Below are 16,464 nucleotides of genomic sequence, written 5' to 3' on the forward strand. Positions count from 1 at the left end.
AAATTGAAATCGCCAGGAAACGAGCATCGATTGCGCTTCGCGTGTTGAACCGGTCTTTTTTCCCGCGGTTTACCAATAGCGTCTAAATTCATGTTGCCCGCGATCCTAAAAGGAGGGCGTCCTTACCAACAATGAAGAGCTAGCGTAAATTTCACAAAGCCAACACAGGCTCAATTCGAGAAAACTCGATGAGCCACAATATTAGTCCATTACGTAATCTTCCAAATTTAAAGTAGCATAATGAGACGACCCACCCAAATGAGCCCATTTGAGAAAAACGGCCCGAACCCTCATCTACTTGTCCCGATTTGTTTTTCATGACAAAATGCGGTTAGGTGTTACAAAACACAAAACAATCGGCAATGACTACAATAGAAGATTATATCAAGACGGAGAAATGCAAATCACCCCAAGAAAAACAAATTAAGACGAATGCATGCATGGATTACTTTACAAAAATCTTTATTTTTAACAATATTTTTTATTTTCATTACGAACGATTTCTTTTCGCCTCCAAAATGGAGCAAATCTTTGTAATCTTATACAGGCCGAGTTTAAAGTCCTCATGAAGAAAAAAATTGAATTTGTGTTAACATTCTCTCTCGCTTAACTACAAAAAAATTGTCACAAAATTGGATCACAAGCCCAGTTCCATTGACTATTTACAGCTATTACACAAAATATTTTACAGATACCATATGGTATGATTTTCAATGTTCTTTTCGAAAATCAGAATTCTCAAAATACAAAGAAGAAATATAAATAAGCCTGAAATGTAGTGTACAAGACGGAACGCAAGTTCTTCTGTTATAATAGAGTCATCGCGCCAAAATCCAAATCGTAGACAAGATTGTGGAATCAGAAGCACCTCACCTCTTCCTCGTAGCGAGCAGTTAGATTCCTGGCCATCACTGTATACTCGGCAAATGTCTGAGACAGCTCTGACAGTTTCTGCTGCAATTTGGAATCTGGCAGCTCAAAATCTTGCGAACCCGACAACAGTTCCGCTTTTAATTGCTTCAACAAGTTGAAAACATCGAAAAGAGTTTGGACGTCTTCGTTGAACGCGGGCATTTGTTCGCTGACATGATGATCTTTCAGAAGACAAGGAAACAGGACCGATTTCTCCAACGAATCGACTTCATCGGCGAATTTTTTTAGCGCTCCAAGAAGACACCTTTCTGAGTCAAACTTGACTCTGTTTTGAAACTCTTGAAAGGACGGAAGATGGTGCGAAGGACCAAGACTAAGAGTCGAAGTTTTGATGTATCTTGCAACCAATGCGAGCTGGTTTAGTCGGTGACAAGAATCCTGAATCTCCCTTTCGAGGGGAACAAAACTCTCTTCGTTGGCGGCATAACCGAGTGATAATTTTATTCGCATCGCCTTTACCATGAAATAGAATGCTCGCATGTTCATGTTGTTTTGCAGAAAGGCATTGCTAGTAGTATTTCCTTTCGCTGGCGGCATTAATTCCTTCGCAGGCAAGTCGATTAGTTTCATGGGTATTAAAACAGTGCTGTCCATCAGCTCAACCGTTTGCAAAAACTGTTCCATGACAGCGAGGAAGGAATGCTCTACCGACTTGAAACGCCTCGCCATTTCTTGTCAATTTCTGATACGACTGTAAGTCGATAGCACAGGTGTGAAATTGGAGGTCGTCTTCGCAACAGATAGCTTGCCTTACTTCTTCGCTAGCCTGAGATTAAATGGCCTCGAACTGTGCTCCGGCAGACCTTTTCTTTCCTCATTCACTCACTGCTGAAGTTCACTTCCGTGGGTTAGAATATTTAAATAAGTCTAAGAAACGTGACATGTTGTTTTCCACTCCTATGGCTTGAGAGTGCTTGCTTTGTTGGTGTACACGTGTTGAACATGTGAACTGTAATCACCTCTGCCAATTTCGTATTCATTGCAAAATCAGCAGTTAATCTAATGACAAGTTTCAAACGACTCTTAACACTTTTGAATTCTCAAGTATCTTTATTGTGCAGTTTCCTTAAAAATACGCCAGAATCAATCTTAAAATTTGGCAAAATCCTTGTTGTTTTCCTCTTATATCGTGCATGTTCTCGGATGACATTATCCTGCCTTTTGATTGGTTTCGGAAACAATAACAAATGGGCGTTGGTGGGGGCGTCAACGTGGCGTGTTGTCACGCCATCCGCTTTGATCACGAGAACTTCTTTCCACTTTGTGTAGAGAAATTAAAATTCATCAGTCATGTTTGTTTCGCCTAGGATATCTCTGTTCCCATTGGAGACAATACTATCAGGAGAAGCCAAATAATTTATAAGGTCAAAGAATTTAAGGCTTCTTTTCAGCCTTGTTGGGTTCTTTAAGGTTTAAATTGAGTGAACTTTCATCGTGTGAATTTGCTGCAAAAAGGGCGTTTTTTAACCTCCATTGCATTTGCGTGCACGTGAATAATCTATTTTGGTATTTATTTCCCCCCCTTTTGTCTAGCAGATTATTATCATTGATTCCTGTATTTCCAAAGAGCTTATTTGCAATTCTAATATATTTTCAATGAATAACAAGTTCGGTCACGGGGCAAGCTGACTAAAATTTTCAGTTGCACGCGTTGCACGGCAGTATTCTTTCCTTCATGTTATTGTCTGGCTCAGAGGGGTGTGGTGTGATTCTAGATTTGCTGACTGGTAATTCTGGCATTGAACTGGATAACCATGATTTTAAGACATTAAGAAGTTAAAATGGTGAAAGAAATAGTACGTGGAAGTCAGAGTGTTCACGCCTTCTTCAAGTGCGGAGCGTAGCTTTTTATTTGAACCGAGACAAAGTCCGAAGCGATAAATTCTGGAACCTTGAAACACGTTATCATTCCGTCACTCTGTAGTTTTAACTAGACTGACCAGTATCTACTAGTGTAATAGTGATTACATTAGAGGTATGAAGGGAAAGACACTTCCAGTTTATGTGAGAACGTGACATGAAAATGTTGATATTGCGACAACTCTTCCCATTCATAGGAACACATCTTGAGATGTTCAAGGGACTTGATATCGACATCAAACCAGCCTTTGCTTCCAAAGATTTCTGTGACAATATACAGTCAAAAAATTAAAATGGTTTTAATTTACTTCTTTTACACTCAAGATTTACAATTTCATTCTCCAAACTAATATTCTATCCTGGCTGGTCATCAGGTGTTAAACCAATAGCTGATAATACTCTTTATTAACGATACCTGACAACCTGAAAGTTTATTGAAATTGTTAAGAGAACTTACATTCTGGTCACTCTCAGCTCAAGTTAACTTTTCAAATCGACTTTGAAGTAACCACACGACAGAAATTACAGGTTATCAATATATTAATTAATGTTTTAAGCGACCGTAAGCCAATAATGCGGGGTCCGCACATGCAGCCGCTTTTAACAAGGAACGTGATCTTCAAGGCGCTCAATCCCTTACATGCAAGAAACGTGATTTTGTTCAAATGATTTACTATGGAAATTTATCCTTTGGAACTTGGACATGTCACGAAGGAAGTTTGATTTTTTTTTAAATTTGTGAGTAAGTAAAGTGGATGCAAAGGGAGTCGGAAAATTGAAAACCTTCCGAAAGATAAATTTGCAATCAAAGTGTTGTTTCCAATATATATATATAAAATAAGCACATAGCAGATATTGATGGCGAAGTGCGCAAAATATGGAACGATGAGAGGAATCACTTATTCATATCGTTTGAATTGGCCCAAAACAGTACGTGAGAGCTACAGAAACGGTCGGCGGATAAGAGTCCGTTAGCGAGATCTGTTTCCGGGGATTTGGTCTCTGACCATCTCTGTCCTAATGAGATTTTCAGTTCGCGAGTGTTAAGAAATCGGATTACATCAAAATGGATATCTTGTTTGCGGTGTTTTTCGAACTCTACACGAGGTAAGTATTAAAGTCCGTTGACAATGATGAAGTCCATAAAGTGGTTGCAAATTGAAGTGGTCAACAGCTGACTACCAGGGAAGAAAAAAAATAATAAAAAAAACAAGAGTCAAAAGTTCAAAAAATGCATACTGCACAGATGGGAAGGCCGCGTGATAAATTCAGTGTTCATTTACAAAAGTGACATGTAGTTATTTTTGGCTTACACTACCCCCCACGCCCCCTCGGGCACGGAGCATCGGTTAACAACCCCAAATGGAAATTGAACATATAAACTATTCCAAGTTTTCAAAGGTCGTCAAACCCACGAAAGTAGATGTTTTCTTGGGATCGCTCTGATTTCACCCAGCTATTGAGTTACTATAAATCCCTCTAAAAATAATCTGGACAGACGATAATTCTTTTCCTGTTGTTTCTTTTCCCGCCGGAGCTAAGCAGACAGACTAAAAGAGTCGGAAGATAGGAGAAATCGGTAAAATACTCGTAAATTTATAGGTAGTATTGTGAAAAGATCGACTTATTGAAGAATGACAGTAGCCATGTGCGGTGAAAAAAACCCCGAATGCTTATGAGCCACGAGTCTTGTCGTTAAAGGCGGAAATATCGAATGGCAGAATGCCGGAATGACTTCGCAATTACAGCAGATGAAAATTCATGTTTTTTACTCATGGACCAGCGACTAAGTGTTCCTAACCGAACCAAAAGAAAATGTTTTAGTTTTCTTGAGTTTCACTAAGCACAGCAAATCTCCAATGATAGTAAACTTACAAGTCTTACAAGGTCACTGTAATCTATCTCCGCTTGAGCATAGAGGATATGTCAGTGATGCAGTAACATAGCACCCGTTTCTTTTGGTGCAATGAGTACAAGTATTACTTTCAAGTTCTGAGCATTTGGTCTTTATTTCCTTCGTCGAATACGGCAAGGTTTTGCAAACACAGCGTGAAGCCAGTTACCATGACAAAGGTTTATCACAACATCGGGGACTCCGCGATCTGTCATGATCCACTCTTTTTCAAAGTCCTCAAGAACCAAGAGTTCATATTTACCCAAATTGGCCCAGTCCCCATCAGCGTCAGAAAATTGTCTATTTTTAAACCAAGTTTTTGGGAAAAATAAACAACAGACCTGACTCAATGTTGTACCCAAAACAAACCCTTTGTTCCAGGTATTTCTATATCATTTAAATGTGAATGCTACATTATAACGCAAATACAGTACACAAAGAACACAATATTTGGCCTATTGTTTATTTTCCCGCAAAACTTGGTTTAAAGATAGACACTTTTTTGACGTTGTTGGGGACAACAGCTATACCAGATTCTTACTCTTGGGAAATGGACTCGCCAGAACTAATCAACAAATGTTCTGAGCCGAGAATATGAACTGACGACCTCCTGCAAGGTAATGCGACATCCAATCGGCCGACCCAAAACTCAAGGTCTTCCGATCTTAAAGCCACTTTGGCCTTTCTCCAATAAAGACTAAAAACTGTTTTTGTATCAATGGAGAGCAAAAATATTTATTTTTATGGTAAATTCTCCTTTTCAAAAACCCTGTCACCAACAGTCACGTGTATTTATGGGTATATTTTTCGTTTCGTTTATTTAGTACTTACTCAAGCTTGCCGCACACTAGAGCTATCAGCTTAGCAAAATTTTACTCGTGACTGTTGGTGTAAGCAAGTTTCCCCAGTGTGCGGTAGTGTTTCACGCGTGTTATCGGCACCGAATATTCAACATGCTGAATAATTTTTTGGCTCGAGTGAACAGTGTGCGCGCGTGAAAAGCTATCACCTTACGATCTTACACCAAAACGCATGCGTAGTATTGGAGAATGGAGATCGACGAATGAATATGGCGGCAAGTGATTGTTGGAAGACCAAATAATTGATGTTTGGCCAACTTATCCTTGTCTATACAACGTAAGGTGTCCTGAATAAAAAATCGAGAGTTATTTGACAAATCTTTCCAATAAATCAGTGGTGCATGGAGAAACTTGGAAAAACAGGTTGATTGAACCGAAGATAAAAATTTCAACCATTAAATGTGGACTGGTGCATATGCTTATTTGGTCTTCCAACATTGCTTCAGCAACCAAATCACCACTTGCCGCCATATGCGTCTTGGTGTAAGATGGTAAGGCGATAGCTTTTCACTGCGCGCACTTGGAGGAAATGTTCACTCGTGCCAAAAAATTATTCAACGTGTTGAATATTCGGCGCCGATGACACGCGTGAACACAAACACTCAAAACGGCGCCGCACGCTGGGGGAACTTTTGATGCATCGAGCGTCTAGGCTTTACATACATCGTTGATTGATTACTCGGCCCCATAGGGACTTTTCAGGGCCGATGAAACACAATCCTAACAAAACCACAGAACAAGAATCCCAACTGGCCGGAGACAAACCAGTTGGCTATTTACAAGTGCAGCTGAGAAGTTGAACTAGGAACTAGAAGGATCAAATTTAACGTGTAACAAGTCTTGAACCCAGGATGTCTGGATGTCAAGGCAATCAACCTAACCTCGCGGGTGCCCTGCACTTCTTGTTTTACTGGTTTTACGTAACGATCAATTATTGAAACATGTCAAGAAGCAGTACATGCTTACATCCTCAAATTTAGGTCCCATATAATTGTGTCTTTTCCTACCCTTCTCCTTTGGTGCCAAACAAACTGCCGCACTTCAATAATCCGAGATTACTACTTGTACATAATTAAACAGCACGACTGATTTACTACTACGGGTTAAGTTTTCTCTAATAATATATGAAATCGTGAAATCGTAAACCATACTATTGCACTCAAAGTGTTTTTTGTCCCGTATTCCTAACTAAGGATGGAGAAGATGAAAATGGACTGAAAATTGAAAAAGAAAAAATGTGTTTTCGTAAGCTTAAGCTCAGTGATGTGGACGCAACAAATCCCAAAAATGTAAGGAGGTGCAGTGTATTATGGGGAGGATACGATCCACAAGAAATTGTAAACTTGCAAAATTAGGCTGCTATCTTGTTTTCAACTTTTTCGTGGAGACCATATGTCATGCGCGCGCGTGGCTCAAACAGTGCAAAGGGATCCAATAATGTTGCGCTACGCTTCGGCGATCACGGAACAAAAGAAATGTTCGGAGTTGTTTGTTCAAAAGTTTGACCAGTTCCAAACGTCGCACAACGACTCCCAACAACACGAAACAACATACAACAAGATGTGCAAAAGGATGTTGCGTCCATTTGCACGGGGCTTACTAAGGGAGCCTAAAAGCTGCCGGGAAGCTAAGTTCGGTGCTAACACAGCCGCATTGACATGGATACCAAAAAGGACTTAAAAGAATATATTGATTGAAGAATGATTCTTTACGATGTTCATCTCTTCGGTAAAAAACAAAACAATTTTTAATTATATTGGCGAGATGTTTATCTATTTGATGACGTCATTTCCGCCATTACTATTGTTTGTGCAAAAGAAAGAAAACTTCATTGAAAGGAAAAATAGGATCCTTTGTCATCACATCAAAGAGGCAATGTTGTCGTTCCCTAGATAAACAGCTGGTATTTTAAACGAAGGCCTCCAGGAACTGAATCCTGTGCTCTTTTAATAAAAATATATATCTTTTTTATCCTTCGGGAGGAAAAATTGCAATTTTATATCCACTAAGTATCATAGTCAGTTTCATTGCGTCTTTCACATATCAAATTCTTCATCAAACGTGGGCTTGCAACGCTTTCGAGCCAATATCAATTTCAAGTGTTTTTTTCAGGGACGTTATATACTTCTCTATCACTTGTTGAGTCCGTGATAATTGTCATGCAATCGAGATAAACGGCCGATTGCATGAGATAACACGATTCACTCAACAAGCTCGTACGTACGTACGTCGTACGTAGAAGCGATAGAATGTACTGCTTGCTCATGTTCTCCCATTGACCTAACTTCGTCAACGTCAACAAAGACATCATCACTCCAGCAAGTTGACAGCTGAACAGATTTCACGAAAATACCAGTTAAACTTTGGCCGTAAAGTAGATCTCGTAGGTGATTGACTTTCTACCTAAACAAAAGACTAAGCAAAACAAACAGTGCCTGACTTAGAATGGCAGCTACTACAGTAACGAACAACAGCGGTCAGCTCAGAATAGCGCTGATAGACAACCCTAAACCTCTTCAAACCAGCCGATCTAAACTGGAAATGAATATTGGCCACGGACGATGCTGAACAGCAAGACAGAGCGCTCTGTTCAATACGCTACTTTTTTCTGTGTCCTCGTTGACGAGGCAGCCGCAGATTTCAGTTCTATTCCGCGATTTTATCGTTTAGCACCTTAACCGGCCTTTTAAAGACGATGGCGCGGGCGAGAAATACAGCTCTCTTTTTCTGCTCACGGCCACGCCCAAGGGATTATGGGCAAAACGCCTTCCCTCTTCCCGACCCTCTTGGGTAGGAGTGAGCGACGAATGGCCTACGAACGGGCAGGAGTCAGAAGTGAAAGTAATCCTTCCTGGGTGTCAAAACCGCAAGAGCTACTAACGTGACCGTGTTCTTGTTATTCAAAGGCCTTTGGTCAAAGAGCTAATATTTCAGGGTTTAACACGGTTTAAGGACTTAATTCCCGTAGCTACGACGTAACTCATAAAACTGATCACAGCTTAACCCAACAGCTTTTCTTTTGAATTTGTCACTTTAAGAACGGGTACTTTCGAATATTTTTAGAAAGATATTAAACTATAATCCAGTCTATGTTGGCCACAAGGTGTTTATCTTTGCTGCAAGCAAATTGAGCTACCTGTGTAATCGTAAAATCCATGAAGTTTTGTATAGTGAGATTACAGCACTCATAAACCTATGAACCTTCTGGACTTGGGGGACAACATTTCCTCATTGGAAGCATTTGTGTGAAGTTTAGGGCACGTTCGATTGACCCTATTCCCGTGGAGTGATGAATTAAAACGGTATGTCTGGCGTTTTGAACCAGCATGCAAGGATAATAAAGATATGTTTAAAATAGCATTTTAGCAGGTGTTTGACACTTTTTATGTGAATCTCTGTAAAAACGAAGGATTTCTAACTTCAGATTTATTCCATGTATTCTTATTTCAGAAGACGGTAAAACACACACAGTCACTTAATTAAATGACCTTTGACAGCTAATAGTCCGATTACAACGCAATCACACCTATCAAAACATGTTAACTTGATGGCATCTCTGAGGGTAGGTCACCGTCTTTACATATGTGTAAAGCACAAGTTTCAACTTCTAATTTGAACTCCGAAACGGGTAGTATCTGTCAAGCAGAAAAGTATTTTCCTTGCTCTCTGAATTATTAGTTAACTTTCCGTGGTCTTTGAATACTTTCACGGTTCACAAAGATCCTTTTAATTAAGAATAAGTAACCTTTTCTCTCCAGTAAAATTGATCATAAACCGTCCATTGTTACGAAACAGCTACTGTCAGATTTGTTTCAAACTGGGCGTAAATAACATTCCTCAAATGTCTTCAAACACAAGGTTGTGGCTTGGCAAACAGCGACCTCATTTTCATTTGAATAAATTCGGGAAAGAATGCCTCCAAACAAGATATGGCACGACGTCAGAGTGTTCTCCAAGGTTAACATGGAATCGATCTAAAGGCCAAGTCAACTTGAGGAATTTCAACGTAACTGCAGAGGTAAATAACTGAAACTGTGTAGTGTCACAAAATTGTTTCGTTACACCCAACAAATATTTATGTTTTGATTCGAGGTCATTCGACGACCACTGCAACCTTTCACTCGATGCCTTTCTAATTGGCTTCACTTCACTATAGAGAGATGAAGCTTCGTGTTTGGCGGCAAACGCCAAACGTGAATATGAAAAGTAAAGTAAAGCAACCATATTTAACGTCGATAACTCGTAACAGTAATTCAACTAACAAACCTGAGGTCGATGGTGCGCTCATTTTACTCCCCCCTCTCCATCAGTGCTCCGTTTTACGGGTATTTAAAGCTACTTAGCTACACGGAAAGGAAAGAAGTTAAAACAAGGATGCGAGATCCGGGAATCGAACTCAGGACCTCTTGGGTTAAGGTCCATTTAAGGTGGCTTACTATAGTTTCCGAAGAAAAAAAGATCAAGATTTTGAAATTGCGAATTAAAGCAACAGAATGGCCATTCTGAAGTCACTGCAATTGATGTAAAATGCAATTTTTACTTAACAAACGGCATGACTATTTCGGGGGTGAGGGGAAGGGGGTGAGAAGTAAGGGGAAGGGGCTGAGGGGTGGGGGTAGGGTTAGGGGTTGAAGGGTACTATAGCTGAAACAACCCAAAAATGCTAACCTTAAGCCTAAACACTATGTTTCAGATGATAACTGGGCCCAGCAAGGTTAGCATTTTTGTAAAGGTTTGGGTTGTTTCAGCAATAGTAGCCTTCACCCCCAACCCCCCTCTCCTCACCCTTCACCCCTTTTCCCTCATCTCCACACCCCCTCTCCACCCCCGCCCCCGCAATAGTCATGCCACTAACAAATAAATGCAAAGCATTGGAAATACTAAATATAGGGACCGAGCTCCTGGAGGGGGAACTGAAAAAGTAACTAGCCGTATGACCTCACCTTAAAACTTCAGGATTTCCTTAGCGAGAAAAATAATCATGTATAGAAATAAATAGTTAATCTGCCAGACAGGTTTTTCGCAAATGGCAAAAATGTCGATTTTGGTCTATTTTGATAATACAACGAAAAACCTGAAAAACCAACATATCAAAAAAAAAAAAAAAAATACCAACATATCACACATGCGCACAACCATTTCACCTAATCAATTAGCAACCATGTACAGCTGTTTCGGCCTTGCTGGGCCTCATCAGCATGGCATGCCCGATGTGTTGGCCACACTAGGTTGCTTTTTTCGTTGTATTTTGATAATAACTGAAAAAGTGTCTGATAGATCTTTTAAAAAAAATGTTGACGGTTTCATCTCCATATTTTTTACTAATTGCCAACATTTTAACCTTGGCCGTACGGCTAGATTTTGAGAAGAAGGCCTTTGAAATGTCTAGTTTACAGTCTCTCCTCCAGGAGCCCGGTCACTGTATTTAGCATTTTCCCTGATTTGCATTTATTTGTTAGGTAAAATTACATTTTACATCAGTTGCAGTGACTAACACTTCAGAAGAGGCATTCTGTTGCTTTAATTTCACAGATTTCAAAATTTTGATCTTTTTCTTCGGAAGCTGTAGTTTTGCTTCCAACATTTGCTCAACATCCGTTCAACTTTATTGAATGTATGTTGAAGCAAAAGTTGAAACCGTTGAGCCTCATGCCAAAAATTAGAAAAAGCTGTTTTTGGGTTGACGGAATGGGAAAACGCCGTCAGAGTACCCGCCCTGGCCTCGCTTATCTTCTTTTCGCAGAACCGAAAGCAAAGACCAGGCTGGCCCGTCTTATCTTCTGGGCACCTACCTCCACAAAGGATTGAGGAGAGCGTTGGCCTTTCGTCATGTGTACGGGGTTCGATTCCCGGACGGTTTGATTTCGTTAGTTCTTTGATGCGATATCATATCGCATTTTGGAATTTCGATAGCCTGAATACCTTTCTTTTCTGTTTAACAGTTTGCCAAGGAAAACATGATGGAACCTCCGCCGCAAGGAGAGGTTGAAGACACCTTAAAACGAATCACCTCGCACCCAGGCGTTCTCGGTCTGGTTGTACTCAACCCACTAGGCATTGCGATCAAGACGACTATGGACAATGCAACCACACAACTGTACGCCACCAACTTCACGAATTTGACGAACATGGCGCGAAGTTCTGTCCGGGATCTCGACCCTCTGAATGATTTGAAATTTCTCAGAGTACGATCTAGGAAGTATGAGATTATGGTGGCGCCATGTGGAGACCTCACTCTGATTGTTATTCAAAATCCCAATCATAGAGAAGTGTAAAACAACATTGGTGCTAACATCGCGCCAACGACTTAAATACGCTGAAACCGTATCAATGGCAAAGAAATTGATGCGGGTTTAGGGCAATATCTTTTGCAACTTTTGCCTCATCAGCTTATCGTATATATTCAAATCAATTCTTTGAAAGTTCAATACAGAACAGTGAGTACAGTGCTTACTTAAATGTGAAAATTGAAACGATATGGCAGATTTTGGTTTTAATATTTGAAATTTTATAAAGAACGTATTCATGGTCTCATTATAGCTTTAAATTTTTCTGTTGTAAGATGATTTTGTGCTGCAATATATGTTAATGTTCGAGAAAGAAATTATATTACCGCACAAAAGCATCTTACAAGGAAGGGGAATCTCGCTTTTTATTGGCTAATCGTGTTAGTTACCATGACGACACCTATATCCTCCCACGTGAAATGCGCGCGGTGAAGAAGGGAAATCCTAGTATTTCATCAGTATCTCTAAAATAAAGGTAAACTGACCATCGCAAGAGAGATTTGCGGCTGATGTTTTGAGCGTCAGCCCTTTGTCAGAGCGAATGATATTAAAACGTCAGTGCTAATGACAGAAACAAAGAAAAAGTTTACTTTTGCGAACGTTAGAGATTACTGATAGTCTGGCCAATACGAGAAAGGGAAAAAGGTAAGCGGGTGGGGTAAGATTTGTCGTCTCGTTTGCAGCAACTCCGACAAAAGAAGATTTAATCAAGGAACAACGACGTGTTTTGCAAGCAGCCTCTCGACACACAGCCTTTTTCACATGACGTCACGTCAGAGAGAAAACAAGAAAGATGGCGGCCCTTTCGGTTTACCAAACGTTCTTATTTAAATGCATTCTTTTGCTTCAGCAAACCAACATGACGATTGGTTACGTGAAAGAACGTTGGTGGACGAGCCAAAGAGAGATAACTTGGGTAACGCTGCAAGTTTCATCTAGCCTGGTTATGGGTTGCTCGTGGCTTTGTTCGCGCATTAAATGCCATAAAAACCTTGTGATTTGGGGTTATCCTAGGGTAGACAACTGGAAAACGTTTTGCTTCCATTGTTCGTTTTTCGGTTAGGTGTATGTTTGAAGTATTTTACCTTTTGTTTCCTTTGCTTCGTAATGCGTGAGTTTTACAACGAGCATAAAGCAAGATTTTGATACTACTCGCCATTGGTTAGCGTCAAGAATGCTTCGCCCAACCCAACCCGGCAGCCTGTTTCTCGAATTCCCGAAACTATTCGGGTGCCACAAATTCCCACTGTATGTTAATAACGAAGAGCTTTCAAGACATCAAACTTCACTATCGTTTCTTTTTGCTTTGTTAAAAACATGTCAAAAGACCAGTTTTTCGGGACAGAAAGGTTTCTCGGGACTTTCGAGAAACGGGATGGTTGATGTCGTGGAGAAAACACGAATGGACAGCGCATGCCCAACAAATCGGCTAGCGAGTCCGCTATTAACTTGACTCCACTGACACAAATCATTTCTAATCACATATTTATTATTTACACATAAAAATATAATGAGCAACTATTCACTGCCTTTTTACACGATACTTAACAAATTTGACAGCAGGGTTAATAACCTCGCGCTCTGAAATCTACGAATAATAGTTGGAGAAAAGCTGTATCGCACCAGCGAAAATTCATACAACCAAAAAAAATTCTAAGGGGATCTAACGTTCACTCTAACATATCAATAACTTCGTGAACAAACTGATTTTAAAGTCCGAAATTAAGACTATTTATCGCATGCACAATCCACAGCGAACTTAAAAAAAAAAAAAAACAAATATGAAAAACTTTGAAGATTAATTGATGCCGGGAGGCCAATAAGAAAATTATCTTCCTCCGCCCAACATGTAGCTACACCACATCACTACATCATTGGACAAAAAATGATTTGACGGATTTTGGGGTTCTCGCGTGATGTCGCGTGACACCTCTGTAGACTGCGTGACTCCTTAGACTCTCACCCTTACTCGATTCACAAAGAAAATGCAGAGGTAGAGAAACAGTCTTTCAAGCAAAAACGGATGAAGTAAATTACAACAACCTAACTGCAAGGCCTAACGCCAACCTTCAGGCGTGTTCCCAGTTAATGAATGAAACTGGAACTGCGCCTTTCGAAAGCCTGGATTTCGAGCGCCGGATAAGCCCTAACAAAGCGTTTTAAAGCATGCAACCTTTTAGGTACTTTGAATTTGCGATTCCCCATCAGTTTTACTGAAGTCGATTTCGGAGCGCAAACGTTTTCATAAATTTTCAAGAAAGTGACAGCAATGTCTTAAACTGACCACAAACTAATTTCTAATTTGTAATAAAAATCACAGCTTTTTGTACAAATACTGTTGCGGTCTTCAGTGGTGTATTTTAGCACGCCAAAAAATGTCTTCTTTCCTTTATTCTTTAAACCGTCTTTAAACTGTCCGGTAAACAAGTATTAGGAATGAAGATTACTATCAGTTAAGGGATATTATTTTGATACAACACCAAATTCTCATGACTAGCAAACAAAGAAATCTATGGCATTAGTTAGGAGAATGAACGATACGGGGGATAACCCAACCCTGAAGACTCGCTTAAACGAAACATTTAACTTTGAAATTAAACTACAGGAAATAATAGTAACAATCACATTAAATTAAAAAGAAAATTTACAATCACGTATTCTTGTTTTCAAATTTCTCGGGCGCTACCATCTTCAATAACTGAAGCCTGTTGTTAGGAACGAGAAAGTCAGCGGAAAATATCATTCAAACTTGCGGCGCCGAAGAAACTTTGAAAGTAAATAAGCGATTCAAAAAGTCATTTTTTCCTGACAAGAACTTTCTGTAGAAAAGAAGTCTCAACCAAATTTGGATACAACATTATTTCCTGCGGTTCAAAGTCCAGAACTTTGAACGAATAAATAAACTCTTCACCGGTTTAAGAATAAATTCTTCTTTTTCTTTGAATTTCAAAAATAGCTAACAAAACACCATGTGACCCAAGTTTTAAGCCTTGATTAAAAAAAAAAGTTCACCTATTCATTTTAACTGGAATTTTCGAATTTAATGATCCGCCATTACTAACTTTAAAACCTTGAGAGAGCTGGATCGAGGAGAACTCACTAGTTTAAGAATGCAATGCGTGTGAACGCGGTTGAATTAATATGCAGCACAGTAGTGTCGGGCTTTCAGACTTTTGTAACTTGTGTTTTGCAAATATAATAAGCTGCATTTATTTATTTATTTATTTTTAAATTTAAACATATTTATATACATGTTTGCCCCAAGAGCTAAATGAGCTCATCACGGGGGGCTTCCACCAAAATCCTAATTACCACAAAAAAATCAAACACGGGCACGGGATACAAAGTAAGTCAAAGTTTTAACTTAATTAGGCTAATTACAATGACCACAAAAAGAAAAAGAAAAGCGTCTAGACTCTCTCATAAAGTGCTGGACATGAGAGAAAATTTCAAAGTTTTCATTATTTGACATGTCAGAAGAGCCAAACAGAAAAAGTTGCATTTACGCACTGAAATTTTAAGCAAGTGAGTAAATGACGTCACTTTTCCCTAGATCCCACTCTCTGAGGTTCAATGGGTCAGTTTTGAACGTGAGAAATGGCGGACCGTGAAATCCAAAATCAAGGCTAAAAATTTTGCCAGTCAGGTGTTACGCAAACACACTATCAAAATCTGAAGGAAAAAAAGGAAGTTGATTTTTTTAATCATAGTAGCACTTTAGAGCGGTTTTCAATTAAGTGTCTTAAAACAAATACCAAAGCAATTAATAGGACCAATCACAGCAGGTGCAAACAGCGCAATGAACCAATCAAAATTCGTAGCAATTCCGTGTAACTTTCTCAAAGCGCGGGAAAATTGCGCGCCAGTTGAAGTCGCGGTTGGTTTTGGTTTTCCGTCTCGTTGGTTGAAAAACTGGCGAGAGATTTTCAAACCAATTACGAAGTGTAGCAATTGCAATCGCGAAATCAATTTGGACAGTCATTTGAAAACTGCTCTAACATAAGAGAGATCTTGCAACATGTTTACGTGAAAAGGCAGACGGGAATCGATAGGCTACTGCTTGTCATAAAGACCCGAAAATTATTCTATTCTACCTTGCCTCGCTTGAGCAAACAGGCAAGACACGAACAGACGTCAAACAACTTTGAGAGGTTTTCTGCAAAACGAAAATTTCAGTCCGACGTTCGCGTTCTATTTTTTCCTGTCTACGCTCCAAATGCCTCGTTTTCACTTGCAACGCAAGCACAAGATCAAGCATAACAGCTCTTATTTCACCGTGAAAACGGCCTCGACGAAGGCAGAAACACAAGCGCAAGCGCACAAGCATCAAAATGTTTCCTTTTCTCGTGCTTGCGCATGCGTTCGTCCTAATTAAGCCGTGTGAAAACGACACAAGGCATAAGCTCAAGGGAATTTACTATTAAGTCTGGCCGTTTCTGCCAATTAAAGCACTCGTTCCAGATTCCGTGCGTATGAGCATTTGAAAAAATGACCGAGTGCTTATGCTTATGTCAAAGTTAGTTTTCACTTAGCATAAGTTACTTGTGCTGGCGCCTGTGCTTGCGTCGTTAGTGAAAACCAGGCTTAAGGGGAAGGTATCTAAATTGTGTTCCACCTTTCTAACAAATAA

The 16,464-nt window shown here is 39.7% G+C and overlaps 2 protein-coding genes across 4 annotated transcripts in view; both read right to left on the bottom strand.

The window, feature by feature from the left end:
* Window positions 1-445: 445 nt before the first annotated feature.
* LOC138049058 (uncharacterized) lies at window positions 446-1,776 on the bottom strand. The gene has a single exon (XM_068895166.1). The coding sequence runs from the start codon at window positions 1,600-1,602 to the stop codon at window positions 859-861; it is 744 nt and encodes a 247-aa protein (XP_068751267.1). The 5' UTR covers window positions 1,603-1,776; the 3' UTR covers window positions 446-858.
* An 11,529-nt stretch (window positions 1,777-13,305) lies between these two features.
* LOC138049059 (disco-interacting protein 2 homolog C-like) overlaps window positions 13,306-16,464 on the bottom strand; it is a 60,375-nt gene continuing 57,216 nt past the window's right edge. For all 3 annotated transcript variants that reach the window (XM_068895167.1, XM_068895168.1, XM_068895170.1), the window contains one exon: window positions 13,306-16,464. This exon is cut by the window's right edge and continues 486 nt beyond it. The gene's annotated coding sequence lies outside the window, so the exon portion shown is untranslated.

The sequence above is a fragment of the Montipora capricornis genome, chromosome 5, assembly GCF_036669925.1.
Source record: "Montipora capricornis isolate CH-2021 chromosome 5, ASM3666992v2, whole genome shotgun sequence".
Classification (NCBI taxonomy): Eukaryota; Metazoa; Cnidaria; class Anthozoa; order Scleractinia; family Acroporidae; genus Montipora; species Montipora capricornis.

What these genes read in the sequence shown, in the direction of transcription:
- LOC138049058 (XM_068895166.1), bottom strand. Translation starts at nt 1,602, where the DNA reads ATGGCGAGGCGTTTCAAGTCGGTAGAGCATTCCTTCCTCGCTGTCATG.